This window comes from Orcinus orca, chromosome 3 (genome assembly GCF_937001465.1).
Source record: "Orcinus orca chromosome 3, mOrcOrc1.1, whole genome shotgun sequence".
In the NCBI taxonomy this organism is placed as follows: domain Eukaryota; kingdom Metazoa; phylum Chordata; class Mammalia; order Artiodactyla; family Delphinidae; genus Orcinus; species Orcinus orca.
The window spans coordinates 154,948,614-154,970,766 of record NC_064561.1 but is presented as its reverse complement, the minus strand read 5'-3'; the positions used below and the strand labels follow the sequence as shown (position 1 = coordinate 154,970,766).

At 32.9% G+C, this 22,153-nt stretch overlaps 1 protein-coding gene across 4 annotated transcripts in view; it reads left to right on the top strand.

The window, feature by feature from the left end:
- The window catches only part of NIPBL (NIPBL cohesin loading factor), a 192,180-nt gene that overhangs the window by 119,817 nt on the left and 50,210 nt on the right, over positions 1 to 22,153 (top strand). For all 4 annotated transcript variants that reach the window (XM_004265995.4, XM_033421259.2, XM_033421256.2 and 1 more), the window contains 13 exons: positions 4,214 to 4,408; positions 4,645 to 4,716; positions 4,813 to 4,902; positions 6,466 to 6,569; positions 10,176 to 10,262; positions 12,527 to 12,758; positions 13,563 to 13,714; positions 14,276 to 14,356; positions 14,818 to 14,918; positions 16,355 to 16,493; positions 18,047 to 18,129; positions 18,721 to 18,853; positions 19,919 to 20,062. In XM_004265995.4, the coding sequence (XP_004266043.1) occupies positions 4,214 to 4,408; positions 4,645 to 4,716; positions 4,813 to 4,902; positions 6,466 to 6,569; positions 10,176 to 10,262; positions 12,527 to 12,758; positions 13,563 to 13,714; positions 14,276 to 14,356; positions 14,818 to 14,918; positions 16,355 to 16,493; positions 18,047 to 18,129; positions 18,721 to 18,853; positions 19,919 to 20,062 (1,613 nt within the window). The remainder of the gene's footprint in view (positions 1 to 4,213; positions 4,409 to 4,644; positions 4,717 to 4,812; positions 4,903 to 6,465; positions 6,570 to 10,175; positions 10,263 to 12,526; positions 12,759 to 13,562; positions 13,715 to 14,275; positions 14,357 to 14,817; positions 14,919 to 16,354; positions 16,494 to 18,046; positions 18,130 to 18,720; positions 18,854 to 19,918; positions 20,063 to 22,153) is intronic.

The window sequence follows — 22,153 nt, the reverse complement described above, 5'->3', positions numbered from 1 at the left end:
GCACCAAGAAAAAAATTTTTAATGAGTTATAATTAGTGTCAGATAACACAAGTATGCCTCTATATGCATTTAGCAAACATTTATTGAGCTCCTACTATCTGCTAGGCAGTGAGAATAAAAATATAACAAATAGGATGTGGCCCCTATCTTTGAAGAGCCTTCAGTCTAATGGGGGAAATATGTAAACAATTGTAGTACAGTGAGAAGAGTGCAATGATAATAGTAAATCCAGGGTGCTGTGGGAGCACATTGGATTGGCATCAAAATTATACTGGGGTTCAGAGAACGCTTACTGGAAGAGGTGACACTTGAGTTGAGTCTTGAAGGACACGTAGGAGATAGCCAGATGAAGAAATATTTTAAACCATACTATCACTAAATTATGAATGGATTAGCCACATTGCCAATTATCTGTGTGGTTTGGACCTGGCTTCTCCTTTTTGCCCAGCTGTGTCCTGGAATTCCTCCCTTGTTTCACTGTTTTCCAGAGCTGGCTTCTTCACTACACAGCTACCTCTCTACAACACTGTGATCACCTGTCTTTGCACTAGACTTGCTATACCTCGCCTGTCTTCCTACTGGTCCACTGAAAAAGTTCTTCTCTTTTATCCCTATCTTCCTTCTACTGGAGCAAGAGAATTGAGCCTAGCCAAGAGGGGTCAGCAACCTTGTTTGACTTAAACGGCATTCAGTGGAAACAGACTATGGGAGATCTTCACTTGTGTGCCAACTGACTTAGTCATTATGACCAAAAGAAGTGGGAAGACTACCAGTGTGTTCTACCTTTTCCACCTAGTGTCCGTAGATTGAGGTGTGACAAGCAAGGGCAGGAAGGACAGATGCATGCTGCCATTTTAAAATGTATATCGCTGATGGAAGCCCTTCACCTCCAGAGTTTTTAATCTATGTTCGTTTACTCTGATCTTCTCAAAATTGTGAGCTCTTGAGCTATGAGTAGTAGATTATGAATACTGAACAAGTCTGAACAAAGTTTTAAAATTGAAATAAAATATGGCAAAATTAATCTGACATTTAATTATATGTATAAGTGTTATAATTTGTATTATCATGAGATGTATTTACATGCAGTATATTTCAATGGCTAAAGCTAATATTTTTATTATAATCAAACATTTTGTTCATACGGGAACATATGATCTGGAAAGAGAGAAGAGTAAGGAGATCTGGTGTCCTAGAAACTCACTCCCCTTTGTATACATGCCTCTGCTTCACTTTCCTTCCTTTCCCCTGATACCTCACCCATTTCTAAAAGGAATAACTAAAAAGGAGTTCCTTAATTGCAGACTGATTTCAAATCACACTTCAACTCCAGTTAATTGAGAGTGGCTGCCTGCATTGCTAAGCTGATGAGAATTTTGTAGCTACCTCACAGTTAAGTAAAAAGGGTAGCATAATCAGAAAAGCCCACCAAATGTAAAATAGAGGAGAGAGCCACACATGCCTCATGTTTGTCCTCATTGCAACCTCTGTTCTTTGCTTTCTATGATGAGAGATATTGTCTCATCTTACGGGAGCACATAATTACATCTTAAAAGCCATGGATCTATGCCCCAAAATATTGAAAGCTAATATTAGTTAAGGAACCTTAGCTTCAGCCCCTGCTAGGAAAAAGGGAAGTTTCTCTGGGTTTTTCAAGAGACCTTAGAATATAGTTCCCTGGTTTGGGGGGGTTTATTTCTGTACAAGTAACTATAGAAAAGTTGACTCTGAGGCCACTGAAATGAGTGATGAAAGAAGCTGACATAAACAACCAAATAGCCATTATACCACACCAAAAATAATGTAATAAAAATAGAGTACAATACAAAATGTAAAAATATTATGAGAACATAGTAGCAAGCATTATCCTGATTTGAGAGAGAGAGACCTTTTTGAAACAAAATTTTATTGCAGTTTGATCAAACTGGTTTCCTAAAAATCTAAAACTACGGAAATAGTTTTGTTGAAAGATAGGGGGAACTATTGAGGGTTAACTTTGAAAGTTCAGCCACAAAGATTTGGATAGTCATAGCACAATTACAAAGTCTCTGGGTTGCCGGGGAAGGAGGAGGGGAGATAGAAGAAGCTAAAGAGACATACAGGTGAAATTTGGAAAGGGTTAGGGTGGAAAACACCTAAGTCATATTTTACATACCTCTCTGTTGAATTCTTCCCCTGCTTCTTCCAGGGTAACAAGACATATAGAGAATGAACAGACGAGTCATAATGAATTGGGATCCTGATAGAACCTTATTGCAGCATACAGTGTATCATAGAAGTTGTGTTTCTTTTTTTCCTTAATTTGCCATTCCTTTTTTTTCAAATTGCTTAGTTTAATGAATGTGAAAAAAAAATCTCCAAGACCTATAAAAATTACCACCGATACAGCATATTGTACGTACTTGCTAACCATAAGGTTTTTCAAGCATTTTCTACTCATAGAATTAAAGGATTGAAATAAATTTCTTATGAAATTAATTAAAATTCAAAAAGACTAACTAGGTCATATTTGAGGTCATAGAATACTACTTTCTGAACAAGTTTGCTTGTTAGTTGTTATTCCTCAAAGTAGGTATTTCGGTACTTGTTGAAAAAATGTTTAGTGAATGCTATACATAAACGACCTGTTTCTCTGACACATGCATACACACCTACTTTTATTAGTATATGAGACAACCCCTCACTAAGAGAATGTTCCAGGGCGCACTAATCATAAAAGGGGGGAAATCCTGCCTCTCCTTCATATATTTCATAGTCAAATTTTTGCCTACTTATGAAGAAAATCACTGAAGATTTAAATACATCCGTTTACATTCGTCCTCTTGCTATGCCAAACGTATGACCACAAAGAAGAGGAAACAAAATTATCTTTGCCATGCTGTCAGTAGATTCTTGAATAGGAATAACTAGGGCAGCATATAAAGGTAAGATTAGCCAAGGTATAGACATTGATTACCCACACAGAAGGACATCGGCATAAGCATAGAGTGCATGGGCCAAAGGTTGGCATCCTTAAATCTTAAGCCAAGTAGGGGACTAGGGACTCAAGCAAGAGTTTTGTCTTAAATACTTGGGTATTTGTCATAGTTAAGGATTCAGAATAGAAGTGAGTCACAAGAAAGCAAGGGAGCCAGATTCAGATTAACAGACTAGAAAGTAATTCACTGTCAGCAACAAGTGGTCACTCCAACAACCAGTGTATGATCCCAAGATGTAGAACATATCAGTTCTCTATCCTGGTTTTAACGTGGTAGTGCTTATACTCTAGAGCAGGTATAGTAAATATTTTTCACTTGTATTCCCTCCAGTTCTCACTGGACAGGCATTTCTAATCAGTCTTTCTTGCTGAAATATAGTGCTTTGTCTCAGGGCTCAGAATTATTCTCAACATTATGCTTTAGGCAGCTACTACCAGTTGATCAGAGTTGATGTGTCAGATGAGATCTGTTTGCCAGTTCTGCCTAGAGGCTCCTGTCAGTACTGATGATTTTAGCAGAATGCTTATACCTCTGGAAGAATGGGGAAGGGATTGAAGGTAACATACATAAATATGCTTACCTAGCATGCATAAGCTCACAAGTTGTCTCCTTGGGTTTAAGCAAGTATATTGTTGGAGAACTGAATTCAGTATGTGAGTATTTACAACTATACAGGTTTATTCTGTCTTTGTAGTTTGCAATGTTAGGTTATCAGAGTTTGTTGAATTTATAGCTGAGTTGTGGGCTTAACTTGGCTGTTAATTGACAGTATGCGTGGTTACCCACATTCTGTAACACTTTCTCAAAAGTTTACTTTTCCTCCAAACCCCACTCCCCATTAACAATCCAAGTGCTTAAAGGTGTTTCTGGTTTTTATCCAAACTCTAGATAAAGTTTGTTTTATATGTCTTAATTAACCCTGAAGTTTAGATATTATCTTTACTGACTCACTGAATACCTCTTTGAAATGAGCACTGTGGTTTAATTCCCAGAACATTCCTATCTACATTTATTAGCAAACCCATTTCATGTAAAATTTTCTAAATCTAGATAAATGCTAAAATAAGTGATACCATTTCTGTACCACAATTTATATTTCTGCTTAAACAGAATGATTCAGAATTTCCTAGACCCCCACAATGAAGATTTTTTCTTCCATGTAATTCATTTTAAAGTACAAGTTTTAATAGTCTTTTAAATGAGGTAAATTATTTGTCATGGGGATTTGCTTCTAGCCTCTAGGAAACGACATAAAAAAGATGATGATAAAGCTTGGGAATATGAAGAGCGTGACAGAAGAAGCTCTGGGGATCATAGGAGAAGTGGCCATTCTCATGAAGGAAGAAGGAGTTCAGGTGGTCGTTATCGAAACCGAAGCCCGTCAGATTCTGACATGGAAGATTATTCTCCTCCTCCCAGCCTTAGTGAGGGTAATTCATCAGTGTCAATGGATTTCTTACATAAGCTGATTTTAAATTTAGGGCTTTAACTTTGAAGAATTTTTATACCTTTTTTATGGACTAATAACTAATTTTTAATCAAGACAAAAGTTTGGATTGGCAATGATTATTGTTAAAGTATTTAATGTTCAGGAAGAAAGTGAAACAAATACATATATTTTAAGTTGTAATTACTGCATTTCAGTATTTCTTTTTGTTCATTTTAGTTGCTAGAAAAATGAAGAAAAAAGAAAAACAGAAGAAGCGGAAAGCTTATGAACCAAAATTAACACCTGAAGGTAACATTTTAGTTTGTCTTTATTCATAGTCTTCAACTTCAGTTTTCTACTTGGAATGTGGATAATAAGTTTTGGGTTTTTTTCCCTCTGTTCCAGAAATGATGGATTCTTCAACTTTTAAGAGATTCACAGCCTCAATAGAGAATATTTTGGATAATTTAGAAGATATGGATTTTACTGCATTTGGTAAAATCATTTTAAAATATATTTGTTTACCTCTAAATATAAACTGAATTTAAGATATATTTATTTACCTATGTGTTAAGCTTTCTGCCAGTTACTCTAGTGGATACAGAGTACAGAGGCATGGTCTGTGCTCTTAAGAAACTTGAAACCTAGCTGTGGAGTCAAGTCTAGTCTGTGTTATCAAGTAACTGAAAACTTTGGTATAAAAATCAAGTATTAAATTAGTTAAGTGTTGATAGTGTTTTTTTAAGAGTCCTGAGAGTGCAGCTACCACAGTAGGTTAGAGTAATTAGTAAAGCCTTTATGCAGATGAAACTTGAATGGGCCCTAGATAAGACGGGTACTAATATGAGTAAAGATGTAGAAATAGGAACATATTTAATTTATTCTAAAAGCCAGTATTTATTAAATAATTGCTGTTTGTCAGTAGTATGTTAAGTGCAAGAGGTGCAGAGATAAATACCCCAACCTCTGGCTTTAAGTAATACAGAATCTAATATGGAAAACAAAATAGAAAAGCAATCAATACAGTAGGATTAATGTAATATTACATTTACGGTAATATGTAAAGGTCATATCTATAGATCTAAAGGTGTTAGGCTTATAAAAAAACACTGCTTACAGTGTTTAGAGCTACTCTCAACAATTTTATGCCACTTTCAGTAGATACAAACACTAATTTATACAACAGCTAGATGGCGTACAATAATTCTGATATTAGTATATCTATTTGAAAATGCATTAAAAGGTATATTACCCTTTATTTTAAAAGTATTTGTGACAGTTACTTGCCTAAGTATCATTAATGCATTTCCCCATTATTTGAAGTATCTATCTCATCATTTCTAAAACTTTCCAATTCTGTGCTGGGAAACTGTCTTCCATGTCATTTAAGATCCCAACAGGAAGTCATATGGCACTCTCAAATTAGGATAATTTGAGAAGGAGTTATTTACAAAGAGACTGATTACAAAGATTGGGGCAGAATACAACCAAAACCCAGACTTGGAACTTTTACCATCCCTACACCCAAAGGAACAAGGGTAAAGTGAAATCAACAGAACTCAGTCAATAGGAAAAGGAAAAAAAGTTGTAGAATAGGTTGCCGTGAAAAAAGAAGTAATCTTTTGGTCAGAGGACATAAGCAGCTTGAGCAGACCTTGCAAGGAAGGAGTCAGGGATATAAATACCCTGACCTCACTCTCCTTCTCTTTGATCTTCTGACAGGGCAACCCACTGGCTGAACCCAAACAGAAGCCAGAGGGCATGGGAGACTGTTGATGTAGTCCATACAGGTCAGCCTCCTGGGGCAGAGAGTTTGGTTGAGAAGGGTCATAAAGTAGTAAAGATAAGATATCTCATCTTCCCATCTTAGTCAGAGCTCTAATTTTAACCTCTGTCCCCTTTCATTCAGGGTTTGCTTGAGGTTTACAGAGGCGTCCTAGGATGTTATTTTAGTTTGTTTATATCTGTTTGTATATCCAGAAATTATTAAGAAATAAAGCTTACTATTTTGAGCTGTTTCTTTTACCTAAACTGTGTATGTTTGGATTGGTTTTTCAGGTGATGATGATGAAATTCCTCAGGAACTGCTGTTAGGAAAACATCAACTTAACGAACTTGGCAGTGAATCTGCTAAAATTAAAGCAATGGGTATAATGGATAAGGTATCTACTAAAGTAAAATTTATAACTTTACTTAATTGAAATTAAAGTTTTAAAGGTAAATTGCAAAGTTTACATAAAGTAATGATGAAAAGAAAATTCACGGTTGCCTTCTGAGAGTGTAACAGAATTATTATTTATTTTTTTAAAATATATTTATTTATTGTATTTATTTATTTTTGGCTGCATTGGGTCTTCCTTGTGGTGCACAGGCTTCTCATTGCACTGGCTTCTCTTGTTGAGGAGCGCGGGCTCTAGGCACGTGGGCTTCAGTAGTTGTGGCTCTTGAGCTCTAGAGCGCAGGCTCAGTAGTTGTGGCACACAGCTTAGTTGCTCCACAGCATGTGGGATCTTCCCAGACCAGAGATCGAACCTGTGTCCCCTGCATTGGCAGGCGGATTCTTAACCACTGTGCCACCAGGGAAGTTCCCAGAATTATTTCTTAGAAAAAAGAAAAGAAAAAAAAAAACAGGGCTTCCCTGGTGGCGCAGTGGTTGAGAATCCGCCTGCCGATGCAGGGGACACGGGTTCGTGCCCCGGTCCGGGAAGATCCCACATGCCGTGGAGCAGCTGGGTCCGTGACCCATGGCTGCTGAGCCTGTGTGTCCGGAGCCTGTGCTCCGCAACAGGAGAGGCCACAACAGTGAGAGGCCCGCGTACCACAAAAAAAAAAAAAAAAAAAAAACAACAACAACAAAGCTTGAATCCAAGAAATATTCTGCAATCATTCTAAAGAAAATCATTTTTGCATTGAAAGAGGCACAGTCCTGGATTTTTGTCACTGTTTGTTTTTTCATTGTCTCACATATTTAGATTATTTAAATGCAGAAATACACTAAATTTTTCTTTGACATTTCCTTTAGCCATTTACATTGGTGAAAGAGTAAAGCCACGGTTTTAACACATTAATTGTTGGGGTTTTTTTTAGTTTATTTATTGAAGTATAGTTGATTTACAATGTGTTAATTTCTGCTGTACAGCAAAGTGATTCAGTTATACATCTATATATATTCTTTTTCAGATTCTTTTCCATTATAGTTTATCACAGGATATTGAATATAGTTCCGTGTGCTATATACCTTGTTGTTTATCCATCCTATATATAATAGCTTGCATCTGCTAATCCCAAACTCCCAGTCCTTCCCTTCCCCACTCCCCCACCCCCTTGGCAACCACAAGTCTGTTCTCTATGTCTGTTAACACATTAATTGTTAATAAGTACAGAACCTCATTGCTGTATGCTTTATAATGACTTTCGTGAGTTGTCTTTCCTCTGAGCTCTCTGTTGCTGAGTAGTCTCATTACACTAATGGAATAGCAGAATATTTTTTCATTAATAATAACTTTAAACAATAGTGACAGCATCAAGGGCTAGCTTCCCATAATCTTTATGAGCTACCAGTCACCCCCTAAACCGCTGCATGATTGCTATGCAAATATAATTTCAAGACAAATCCTCTCTCCTCATCTTCTAATCAGTCTCCTCTTATACACAATTATCTACTCTTAAGTCTTAAGTTTCTTAGTCTATAATGTAGAGATAATGATTTGTTCTCCAGGAATAGTAAAAGAATTAATAGAAGACTATATTTACCTGAAGAATTTATCCTCTCAACAAATTAAACTTATTTATTGAGTTTTAAAGTAGACTGGGAAATATTTTAATGTTTTTTTCCAAAGTTAAGATATAATCACTTACTCATTTTGTATTCATTTATATTAGTTTCAGGTGTACAAGGTAACAATTCAATATTTGTATGTATTGCAAAATGATACAACGGTAAATCTACTTAACATCGTCACCACACATAGTTACAGATTTTTTCTTATGATGAGACCTTTAAGTTCTATTCTCTTAGCAACTTGCAAATATAAACTGCAGTATTATTACCTATAGTCACTGTGCTGTACATCATATTCCCAGGACGTACTTATCTCATAACTGGAAATTTGTACCTTTTGACCACCTTCACCAACTTCACCCACCCCCACTTCCCACCTTTAGCAACCACCAATGTGTTCTTTATATGTATGAATTCTTTTTTTTTAGATTCCACATATAGGTGAGATCATAATGGCATTTATCTTTCTCTGTCTGACTTCTCTTAGCATAATGCCATCAAGTTCCATCCATGTTGTTGCAAATGGCAAGATTTCCTTCTTTTTCATGGCTGAATACACACACACACACACACACACACACACACACACACACACACACACACACACACACACACACACACACACACACCACATTTTCTTTATCCATTCATCTACCAGTGGAGTGGACACTTTGGTTGCTTCCATGTCTTAGCTATTGTAAATAATGTTCTACTGAACATGGGGGTGCATATAGCTTATGAAGTTAGTGTTTTTGTTTTCTTCAGATATGTACCCAGAAGTGGAATTGTTTGATTATATGGTAGTTCTATTTTTATTTTTTTGCGGAGCCTCCATACCGGTTTTCCATAGTGGCAGCACCAATTTACATTCCTACCAACAGTGCACAAAGGTTCCTTGAGTTTGGTTTTTAAAGCTATACAGACATATCACATAATTAACCAAGAATTAATGTACTATTAGTTCACATTGCTATTACTGTGTGCAATGAGGAATATGTTGATTTCTTTTGTATACAGGAATATGGCTTCAGTTTTCTGAAGTGCCAGTGCCAATCTTAGGTTTTATTTCATAAGTTCTATAGTTACATGTAGCTAATATTTCTATTTCAAAAGGTGAATTTGCTGAATATTTTCAAAGCATGGACAGTTTACCAAAAGTCTCAGTAGTTTAATCTGTTGTGAAATTATCTAAAGCAATATTTGGAGGAAATTTTTTCTGTAAGCCAGCATACGAATAATCAGAATGTACTTAATGTCAGGTTATTCTGTTGATGCTCCCATTTGACTCTTCTGGCTGATTCCAGTAAGTGTCCTAGCTGCATAAGAGTCTAAAAGGAGACCTATTCAGTCAAGGGAATGAGTAACAGTTGCTTCCTCGCAGAACCTCTAAATCAACTATTAAGTTTTTAAATATAGGAAACATTATTTGTAAGAAATGAAACAGATATTTTAAAAATAAGAAAAATTTCTACCAAATAAAGCAGTGTTATCACATTTGTAACTTTTATCATTCTCAGATTCAGGCTTCTGTTATTCAAAATATTACCTGGGATTTTAAGACACCCGCTAAATAACATTGTAGTGTGGAAACCATGTTATAATTAATTCAACAGATGAAATGTTTAGAGAGTGTGTGTTTGTGCCTGTGTGTTCGTATGCATGTTCAGTGTCACTTTCATGAGAGCAAGGGGCCAGACATCAGAACAAATTCAGTCTTAAGTAGCTATGTGGTAAGATTTGAGTTAGTAACATACATATGTGCCCATTCTGTGTTTGCTATCTGTCTTTCAAAAACAAGTAATTAAGTTCTCTACATAATCAGATTTTAGTAGAGGATCTAAGTAGGAAAGTTTTATGTTTCCACTCTTTAAGAGGGTGTTAATGCTGTATATTCCATTGGCCAAAGGGAATAATTGTACAGAATAGTTCTTGAATAATTTATTACATTTACCAATGATTGATGAAAGAATTTATGCTTCAATTTTAGCTTTCCACTGACAAAACTGTGAAAGTCCTAAATATCTTGGAGAAGAATATTCAAGATGGGTCAAAGCTCTCCACTTTGTTAAATCATGTAAGTTTAAGATCCATCTTGTTAATTTTACCCTTTCTATTGTTAAGATGTAACATTTTTCATATGGAACTTTGATTTATAGGGAAAATTCCAAATTTCATTAATTTGAGCTTGTTACCACATTTACTAGTTCACATTTAGCCTTGCAGTTAGAATTGGATTTTTAGCTGTTTAAAATTAATGTTACACATTATCAATTCACAGATTTGATATAAATAAGAATAGTAACAGATGTAAATTCATTCAATTCAAAAGACCATTCTTTAATCTTACATTATGCTCTTCCTTTTGTAAGTGGATGAGTGTTTAAAATGTCTTTTCATTTATAAAATGTTAGTAGGTAGTAATTCTTTTCCTTGAACTTCCCTGGAGAAATAAATAGTTGGAAACCTTATGGTGATTTCCTAATGTATCCTAAAATGTTAATCCTTATGTATTGTTTTTATATCTAGCTCAAATGGTTGTTGAAAGGATATTAAATAAATTCATTCATGTAACCTGCTTAACAATGTCTGGCACATTATAAGTTCTCAATAAATGTTAACTGCAACTGTCGTTACATTTTAGTGTGTTTTATCAAAAGCAGTGGCAACGTGGTATAATGATTTATGAACTGGGATCTACCTTCCTAGCATTATAGCAGACTTTCAAAATCATATGTGCATTTGAATTGATCTTGGTGTCTAACATTAATGAATTCAAACACTAATTCTTATTGGAATTTAATGTAAGAGATAAGGATCTGGGAATGTTTTGAGTTAATGAAATTTCTTTATTTTTAAATGACTGATTACAAAAGTAGTGTATTATAGAAAATTTTCAAAACACAAAAAACAGAAAGGTTCCATTTTCATCCAGCAGTAACCACTGTTAACAGTTTTGGTAGATAATACTTCCATTCTCATATGTACATATATACTATATGTATTTAGCACGTGCACTGGATTATATCTTGTGAGGGAAATGTTCGTGATGTTTGCAGAAGCCACAGGAGTGCTAAGTGATCTACATGGAATTTAAAAATGTAGAGAAATAATGTCAGGTGGTATTTCTATGCTTTATTAAATATATCCATATTTTTCCAATGCCCTTTTTAAATTAGTTTTTGAATCATAGAAACTAAGGGATTAGAGGACCTATAGTGGCAATATACTACATTTTTAGTCTACACGTTTTATTTAAAACACTTTGGCAAGAAATTGTGGTAAATATCAAGAATCTACAGTTCTGGAGAACTGGCTGAGTCAGTTTTAATGAAATTATTTTCATTCCTGAAAACCTTAGCACTATTTAGTGTGTTGCATTTAAGCCTTAATGTTTGATATGAGTGATGAGCCTCCTAAACTGACTCTTCGAAACAGCAATTTCAATATCAAAGAAAAGTTACTTTATTTTTTTAAGTAGGTATGTAAGTAGTAAAATGAAAGAGATAGAGTTTTTAGGCATGAGTGATTTAGAAAGCCCTTCTGTGTTTTACAAACATTATATTTTATTTATTCCTTTTCCCAATGTTATAAGCTTTGAATAGCATGCATACACAAGTATTCCTAGAACATAAAGTTGATATTTCATAACTAAGGATGTGATAGAAGAATTTTCACTTTAAAAGTAAGATTTAAAGCACTTTTTCCCAATTGTAATGCAGGTTGCTGATGTGTAAATTAAAATATAGTCTGTCAGTTGTTGAATAATCTATTTTAGAAAATAAATTATGTTTTCAGTAGTCTACATAATCACCGCTTTTTAGTCTCAGTTTCAAAAATACAGTATTGTTGAAAAACAGTTATTAGGAGTGATTTGAGTCGATAACATTTTACTACTTTTAAATAAGGGTCTATCCTTTGTTGTTAATTTTTGTTTTGCTCTCACAAGAGCAAGCAGAACTAAAAAGCTTTAATATTATCATAATGTTTTTAACCCCAAACACAAAATGATTTATGTATAATTATGATCTTTAACTAAAATCGTAGATTTGAATAAATTACACAGAAGATAAACATAACTATAAGTTTGTGATTGGAATGTCATTTAGTGGTGAAATTAGGAGATAAGAGTACATTATGTTTGAAAACATTGAAACAAATCATACTTAATGTAATATAAGTATTTGTACTTCATTCCTGATATTCTTTAAATATACATACACACACCATAACTCTCACCAAGTTTTCAACCGTGAAAATCAAATATATTATAATTTTTTAAAAATATTTAACCTATAAATGTGTTTATTTCCATTTCATTAACAATGTACTGTTTTATAGAATAATGATACTGAAGAAGAAGAAAGGTTATGGAGAGACCTTATTATGGAGAGAGTGACAAAATCAGCAGATGCCTGTCTTACAACTATCAACATTATGACATCCCCTAACATGCCAAAAGCTGTATATATTGAGGATGTAATCGAAAGAGTTATACAGTACACTAAATTCCATTTGCAGAATACACTTTATCCTCAGTATGATCCTGTTTACAGATTAGATCCTCATGGAGGTTAGTTTGCCCTTTTATACTGATAGTTTTTTAGTATAATATCAAAATTACCTGTTATATAATTTTACCACGTCGGATGGGTCAGAATGCAGTGACTTAAAATGGCACCGAAATTGTTTGATTATATAAATTGTAATAAACACTGGCTTACATTTGACTAGAATATAGAACTTGTTTTAATCCAGTACTTGTTCAGTAATAATTTCTTTAGCAACTATTTACATATAATAAGAAGTAATTTCTACTGGTCTGAGATTTTCCTAGGTAATAGTAGCTTCTGGTTCCATTTATCACTTCCCCCAAATTTTACCCAAAATACTATCTACAAAATGGATTGATTAAAGATATATAATTCTTTCTCTTATTTATAATCTTTATAAATGAGTCATGTATGTTAACATGTATACATTTAAAGAGGAGGGCAAACTTGGATCACGAATACCTACCGTTAATTACCTGTTGTTTAATTATTGCAAGTTGATTTCAAGGGAAATATAATCTTAATATCCTGCTCCAGTCAGTGGAAAAAAATAGAAATAAAGTAATCCTTAAGATACAAGAATTTAATAGCCACTGAAATGTACCATGAATTATCTGTTATAAGAATGTTGACTTTCTAACTGAATATTCCCTAAAGAATAATTTTCTCTTTTGATAAATAGACAGCTTTATTTGCCAGGTTGTATTTTTATATAGGGGGGAAAAAAAGGTGTGTTCTTTTAATTCAGAAAGCGGTTTTATTATTTTTTAATAAACATTATTAAAAGTTGATATATTCCTTGTTTTGATTTTTTTTCATTTTAGGAGGCTTGTTAAGTTCAAAGGCAAAACGGGCTAAATGTTCTACCCATAAGCAAAGAGTAATAGTAATGCTTTATAATAAAGTTTGTGACATTGTTAGCAGCTTATCAGAACTACTAGAAATACAGCTTCTTACAGACACAACAATTCTTCAGGTAAGTTTTTTTCAAGCATTTTCCATATTTCTAGACCAAAAAAATAAAGGAGAATAAGGGACCTAATTGAGTTCAGTATAACCTCGCTCACTCAATAATACCAGCACTATGTTAATTTTTTCCATTCAGAGTATTTTATATCTAAATGGAAGAAATAAGAGCCTAGGGAAGTTTTAAAAAGAAACGTTTGGGGCAGAAGACAGGTGAATGTAGTATAAATTCTAAACTGTAAATTATTTGAAAGATAAATGATCATTTCCTTTAAAATGTGTCAGGATACTTCTTCCAGAACAGTGAACTATTTTTTGTTTTTTACATTCCTGTGACATTTATCAATCCAGAAGTTAGAAATCAGAGGAATGGCAGCTATGAAGGAAGGTCTGTGCTAATTTGCTTGAGGGTGAAAGGGAACAAAAGGAAAAACTAGGTGCTGATTGATGAGGGAAAAGAAAATGCTCTCGTTGTTTTACAGAAGTTTATGAATGCTTTGGGATTTAGTAAGGCAGAATGTTACTGAAATCTCTTACAGATGTGTACTGATTACTGTCTGTGTCTGTGCAGGTATCATCAATGGGAATAACACCATTTTTTGTGGAAAATGTCAGTGAATTACAATTGTGTGCCATTAAGTTAGTCACTGCAGTAAGTATAATCACTTCACATTTTTAGTTATCTCTCAGAAAAATAACAGTGGTATCCTTCAATCCAAATGTGCAAAAACTAATGCAGATTTGAGTTTTCTGTGAGGACTATTTTAGTATGCCTTAGATTTCAAACACTTCTAAATATTTAAAAATATTTCAGTTAATTCCTTAATATTTACTATAAAATCAATTATTTTAAATCATTTAAATCTTGGCTTACATTTCATACCCAAGATATCATATTCCTCTAGATGAAACTAGCATACTATGACTTCTACAAGAATGTCATAATTAATGATAGAAAAGTTGAGCAAATTAAGTCATTGCCATTGAAGATGATGAAAACATTTTCATTCTGAATGGCAGATAATATTTTTTATCACATGGTATAGTATCATTTTTGTTTATTTTCAAATAATTATAACAAACTAAATTTGGAATCTTATAATTACTAAATAGGTATTCTCAAGATATGAAAAACATAGGCAGTTAATTTTGGAAGAAATTTTTACTTCACTTGCAAGATTACCTACCAGCAAGAGGAGCTTAAGGAACTTCAGGTAACTAACTATAGCAAAGTCTGAGTATAATGAAGAACTCCATTGTACTGTAGCCATCATATTTTAATTCTTTATCATTTCTGTCTGATTTTTATTTTGATGATCAAATAAAAGAGAGGCAATTCAGTCTCAGAACAGCGTGAAGAATACCGTAGGTGTGAGAAATAACAATGCACATTTTAGAGACTTAAAAGTTCAGTGATTCTCAAGTGTAAAGATCTGTGGCAAGAATTTTCAGTCTTGGCGTTATTGACATTTGGGGCCAGATAATACTTTTTTGCAGTGCTGTCCTGTACATAGTAAGATGCTTAGCAGCATCCTTGACCTCTACCTAATAGATACCAAAAGAAATGCACCTTTTCAAATTACAATTACCAGAATTTTCACTAGACACTGGCAAATGTCCTCTGAAGGGCAAAATCATCCCTGGTTAAGAACTATTGGCCTGTGAGAAGAGCAATAGGAAATACGGCTCCAGAGTCAGAGGCAGTTCAAGGATTTTATAAGCCTTACGAAGGAACTTGAACTTAATCCTTTATACAATAGTAAGTCATTACATAATATTTTTAAAAGAGAGCTGAAAAATTACTCTAACAGAAGTATAGAAAATAGTCATGACAATTAAACGCTCTTAATCACTAAGCACAGAGTAACTAAGGAATGTTATCCACTGCTGTGGTCAGCATTATTGCCTTTGTTGGCATAGGTAATCATCATGATTTTCATAACTATCATTATAATATTCCTGGCTGATTAAATGTGTTGACCTAGCATATAGGGTTATATTTAGATTGCTTTGAAGGCTGTCTTCTGTAAAATAATTGTTTTTATCTTAATTTTTTAGACTGTGTATTGATAAACATCTATTGTCCATTAAAACCTGAAGAAAAGCTATCAACATCTAAAGGAATTCTTACGTTTTTAACTATCTTTTAAACAAAAAGATTTAAAATTTGATTTTTTATATTCTATGTCATAAAATATTCTATAACATAGATTATTTTATATTCTATGTCACTCATACTCTAACATATGATCAGGAGCTGACTATGTAGCAGTTTTTAATAAGAAAATGAATACCAGAATGCCTGGGCATTGGGAAATCCTGAAGACTTCTCATTTTAAAAATCATTTTGAAAAATATTGATATTTTTTGTTATAATTGTTCAATCTGCAGTACGTATATAAAGTATAGAATTTTATATTAAATACTGCATTTTTCCTTTGACTATTTTAATTATCTATGCATAGGCATTTAGTTGGTTTTTTGAGAAGTTAGAAATAATTAGACTTAAGGATACTATTATAAGCAGTAAAGACAATGCCTAGAAATATTGGTAAAGAAAGCATCCTGAAACTTTCAGATCATAGATGACATGTAAAATGAAATTCTCTTCATACTCTGTAAGATTTAAATATTTTCTTCTCCATTAAAGGTTAAACAGTAGTGATAAGGATGGAGAGCCTATGTATATTCAGATGGTTACAGCACTGGTTTTACAACTAATTCAGTGTGTGGTACACTTACCATCATCAGAGAAGGACTCTAATTCAGAAGAGGACTCAAATAAAAAAGTAAGGAATCATTTGTAAGTTTTATAACTGTGTATTTTTGTAGGAGGAAGCAACTATATTCTCTGCCATTCTTATAAAACTGAAGTTCTTAATTAGGGCTTCATGACTGGGCTTACAGATCCTTGTAGAGCATTAAACTAAGTTTTAGGAGACTTGTGTTCTTATCCTGACTATTATATCCACCAGTCATGAAACATACAAATCATTTTACTCTGAGTTTGTTTCTTCAGCTATAAAATGGGGATGATAATACCTAACAAGCCTACTATTACAAGTTGTAAGACTCAAGTGAGATATTGAATGTGAATAATATTATAATTATAATATGTAGTATCTATAATCACATACAGTAAATAATCGTTAATATAATTAATGTTAAATTCATGCAGAAAATGAGTTTATGCCCTCACTATTGAATAACTCATAGCTAAGATTTGCTTTTGGTTTTGTAGCTCTTACCCATCAACACTTAAAATTTTTCCAGGTTTTATAGTTTTACCTCAAAGAAGTTCAAAAGAAAGAGGGATAATTTTATTTCCTAATTCTGTTATAGTCGTGGCTGTGTGTATAGTAATAATAAAGTGACTGGTTAATAAAGTATAAAATGAATATCAAAAATGTTGAGGTCCCTGTTGTTCTCCCCTTCTCCTAATCTCACTGTTCTCTTTTTAGTTTTTTCCTTACCATTGGTGAATGTTTATCTTCGTCCATTTATTTATTTATTTATCTGTATAAATTTGATACAGAATTTTTTAATTTACATAAATGATATAGTGACATATTTACAGCTAATTTTTTCACTCACCATTGTTTTTAATACATGTAACTAATGCTAGATTCTTTTTGATTTAGGTTAAACACATCATATATGACATACAGCAACTTGAAGCAAAAGTTTCTCTAGATATACTTAGAAATAGAATATTAAATCATAGTGTACATGCACTTTTAACTTCACTGGAACTTGTCAGTTTTCTCACTAAAGTGGTGTTCTAGTTTACATTCTTACATTTTGATTTTGCCTAGTCTGGTTAGTATGAAATGATACCATGTTTTATTTTGCATTTTTCTGGTTACTAGTGAACTTTTTCATATATTTATTCACTTTTCGGGTTTCCACAACTTTGAATTAACTATTTATATCCTGGTCTTTAAATTTATAATGAAGGAGTTGAATTTTTTTAGTATTCTAGCATTCCATAAACTTTGAGCTTGGAATTTTTTTTGAAATTCTTTTTGTGTTGATATTTTCAATCAGAACTGTTCTGATCATGATAAACAACTGTTGATATTTCATTTGTTAAACACATTTGTCACTCTTAACATATTTTAATAAATAAAAATGAACTCTTGTCAATATTTTAATTTAGTTTTTATGAAGTATTGAAATATATTTAGTATGCTAATTGTAGCTTCTCTTTTTATATCTAATAGTTAAGATTTTTAGTATTTAAATGTATTGCCCCTATATTCAGTAATAACATGGCAATAGCAACTGAAATAACTTGTAGGTTATTTCTTATATCTGTATAAATTCATTTTTCTCAATCTAGGTTGACCAAGATGTTGTCATTACCAATTCTTATGAAACAGCCATGCGAACAGCCCAAAACTTCCTTTCCATCTTCCTTAAAAAGTGAGTAAAATTAACATAATCTGATTTTTATTTTCGCCATATAGAGAATAGTTCATTTATTTTATGTAAAAGATTAATCCAACTTCCTGCCATAATCTGAACCTTGACTATATCTCCCTGACCCCTGATTTCCTTATCTTTAAAATGAGGAAATTAGAATATTAAAAATCTAAAATTTTATAAACTCGCTCATATGTTGAACTTCCAAAGTTAAAGTTCTAGATTGAAATTCTATAATTTTTTTTCTGTGAATTTTGGAACTTTCTAATTGAATAGGAAAGTTTGGGGAGAGAGGTTTCCTTAGCTTTCATAAGAATTTATAGTAATCTCATAGAAAAACAGTGGTCATTATTTAAAATGTGTTACACTTACCAGAAAATTATGTTAATGTCAATAAATGAATTCCCTGTAGTAGGGGGAAAAAATGAAGATTGAGAAACAGATTCATTTTAAACCATATTTTATTTAATGTACTCTCTTATACCATGTTTAGATGTGAGAGAAGAGGAAAACTTAGTTAACAAAGTTTTAGTCATATTGGTGAACATGTCACCTAAATTCACAGCCTTTCCATTATTTATCTTTGAACAGATGTGGTAGTAAGCAAGGTGAAGAAGATTACAGACCACTATTTGAAAATTTTGTTCAAGACCTTCTTTCAACAGTCAATAAGCCTGAATGGCCAGCTGCTGAACTACTCCTTAGTTTGTTAGGGAGACTGTTGGTAAGAGTATAGCATTTAAAGATTATTAGATTACTAGAAGACAACATAATGAGGATGTACTCTGATTCACAGATGATGAATTCTTTAAAAATGTGTAAGGAAATATGACCATTGCATCTCTATTTTTGCATGTGCATAACTGTACACAATACTGTCAGTACCTCGTAGAAACTTTGAAATGTTGTGACTTTCGGTGCTTTCATTTCATTACATAAGATAACAGTGCTTTAAAAAACTTTTTTTTGTTGTTGTTTTTTGTTTTGTTTTGTTTTGTTTGGAGGTATTGTTAGTTAAAAGCATCTCAACACTGAGTCATAAGTTATTGTAGTTAATTCATTTCAAAGCATGAAACTGATTAATGTGAACTCTGTCATCTTTAAGAGTATTTCTAAAAACATGACACGTTTTAGTCCTAATGTAATATTGTATTAGGGAAATGCAAAGAAATACTATTGTGATTTTTCTTTTTATCTTTAGACTACATTTGGACTTGTGCAATTGTTACAAAGTTTTTGGGACCTTACTTTTTGTCAGCTGGAAAACTTAATACTATTCTGAAACCAAGATAATTTTTCATAGGCATCAGAATTCCAGCCTAACAAATTCTTACTCAGTAATAATCCCATTTTATAGAGTTTAGCCTACATTTAAAGAAAGTGACTGTGTTCTTAGGAAGGTTTAATTTTATATATATATATATATATATATATATATATATATTTTTTTTTTTTTTTTTTTTAATGAAAATGTTAAAAATTCCAGAAACTCAAAAGGCAATTACTGGGAGTTTCCTGGTGGCCTAGTGGTTAGGATCCTGGGCTTTCACTGCCGTGGCCTGGGTTCAGTCCCTGGTCAGGGAACTAAGATCCCATACGCTCTGGGGTGAAACCAAAAAAATAAAATAGAATAAAATTTTTTAAAAAGTCAATTACTTTGTGGAACAATATCACAGGGGAAAAAAGTGTTTAACTTTCAAATAATACAACATAGATTTGGTACTTATAAGTTGCTATTAAAAATAGTATAAATCGGTTAAATTAAAAGAAAATTATTTTTCATGTGTAGGTTCATCAATTCAGTAACAAGTCAACAGAGATGGCTTTAAGAGTGGCATCTCTTGATTACCTTGGAACTGTTGCTGCACGACTGAGGAAAGATGCTGTTACAAGCAAAATGGATCAAGGGTCTATAGAACGAATTTTAAAACAGGTATTGAGATAAAGAATTTGAATTTGGGGGATAAGTAATAGTTAAGTACTTTTTTTAGATATTCTTCTGTTAGTGTTGCATTTTATTTTGTAGATTCAGAATAAAATGTTACTCCTAAAAATGGGCTTTTTCAAAAGCTCCACTGAGAAAATTTATACCATAGGGTGAATTATGTGTAACAGGAACTTTCAGATGATTTATATAATCCTTAATTTACTTTCTTTTTGTGAACTACTGTTATGAATGTATGATGCTATTTTTCTATTTGGTTTAACAATACCTTTTTTTTTTTTTTAAACTATGGACGAGATGGTAGTAATACTAAAAGTTACTTAAGAAAATTGATAGGTAAATAATCTCTAATTGTACCATGCACAATGTTTTCATTTTCTTTCTACTCTTTTTTCTTTTTTTAATGTCCATAACCATATCCATTGCTGGCCATGACAAATGCCTCTAATTTTTTTTTCTTGTTACTATACTTTGTATTTTGAAATAATTTTAAACTTACAGAAAAGTTTTAAGACTAGTACAAAAAGTTCCCATTAATCTTTCACCCAGATCCCTTAGTGGTTGACATTTGCTTTATCATTCTTTTTCAAAATACACACGCATGTGTATCTGTATATGCATTTTTATTTTCTTCTGAACCATTTTGAGCAGACAGGATGCCCCCATGACCCCTGAATTTCAAAGTGTGATTCCCTGGACAAGCAGCACCAACTTTTACATCACCTAGGAACTTGTTAGAAATGCAAATTCTCAGGACTCTCTCTGGAACTACTGAATCAGAAGCTCTGGTGGTGGGGACAAGCAGTCTGGTTTAACAGACCCTCCAGGTGATTCTGTTGAATGCTGAAGTTTGAGAACCACTGCTTTGTGTATGTTTTCTACGAACAAGAACTCTCACTTAAATATCCACAGTACAGCTATGAAAAGCAAGAAATTACCATTAATATAATACTACCATTTAATGGAATATTACCATTCCTGTTGTATTTGATAGATTATCATTTGTTGCTGTCATTATTGTAGCACTCAAATTGAACTAGATTTGACCAGTGGGAGCCCCTTTAAACTGCCTTTTGTATCTTTTTGATATCTTCCCATCTTTCCTTGAGGACTTTGTGGCCCAAGATGTTTCAGACTCATCTTTTACTTTCCTTGTGCCAGCCCTGGAATCAGCCATTTCTCCAAGTATTGCTGATTCCTTTCATTGAAGAATGGTAACTAGGTGATTTTCAGTATTTCTGAGAGTAGACCTAGGACCTCTTATTTGCCACATACGACCATGTACTGTACACTGTAAAACTTGAGGGGAGTGATCCTTGGTAAATATTTTTATGACTCTTGACAGACTTCCGAAAAGCTTTTGGAACTTTACAGTGTACTAGTTTACAGTTCTATGACTAATTTCTGAATGTATCCATTTCACTATACTCCAAGAACATAGGTTATTCTAATCTTTGTTTTCTACTTAGATATATTCTTAACCATATATTTGGCATTTCACATGGTAAACCAGAAAATAAGCTATAGACATTAATGTCAACTCAGAGTTAATTTCTCCTTCTGTATTGTTCTTGACAGAACCAAAGACTCAGTCCCTTTCTGATTCTAGATCAAATGCACAGCTCAAATATACCTACTGTATATTTAATATCCTACATGAAATAAAGTACTATTTTATGTTAATTGCAAATAAAAATATTTCCCTTTCAGAATGTTTTTTTAAAATAATATCCCAAAGACACCTGTAACACATAATAATTCAGGCAATAATTAGTTTCCATTTACTAGATTAAAAGTTTGGAATTATCTCTTACCAAACAGAAAACCAGTGCTAGACCTTCCTACCTCTGAAGATTTACATACATGTTGTTCTAATAATTATTATGTCAGCTACTTACGAGCTTCTTTAAAGAAAGTTAACATGTAGTTCATAAAAATAAAGGTTAACCTCAGCTATTAGTACACTTCAGCTATCGATATATAACGTTTTTCAAAAATAGTATTCTTCTGTTTCTTCCTATACTTATATTTTTATCATTTATCAGATTTTTCCCTCAGATTTGTATGTGCAACTGGATG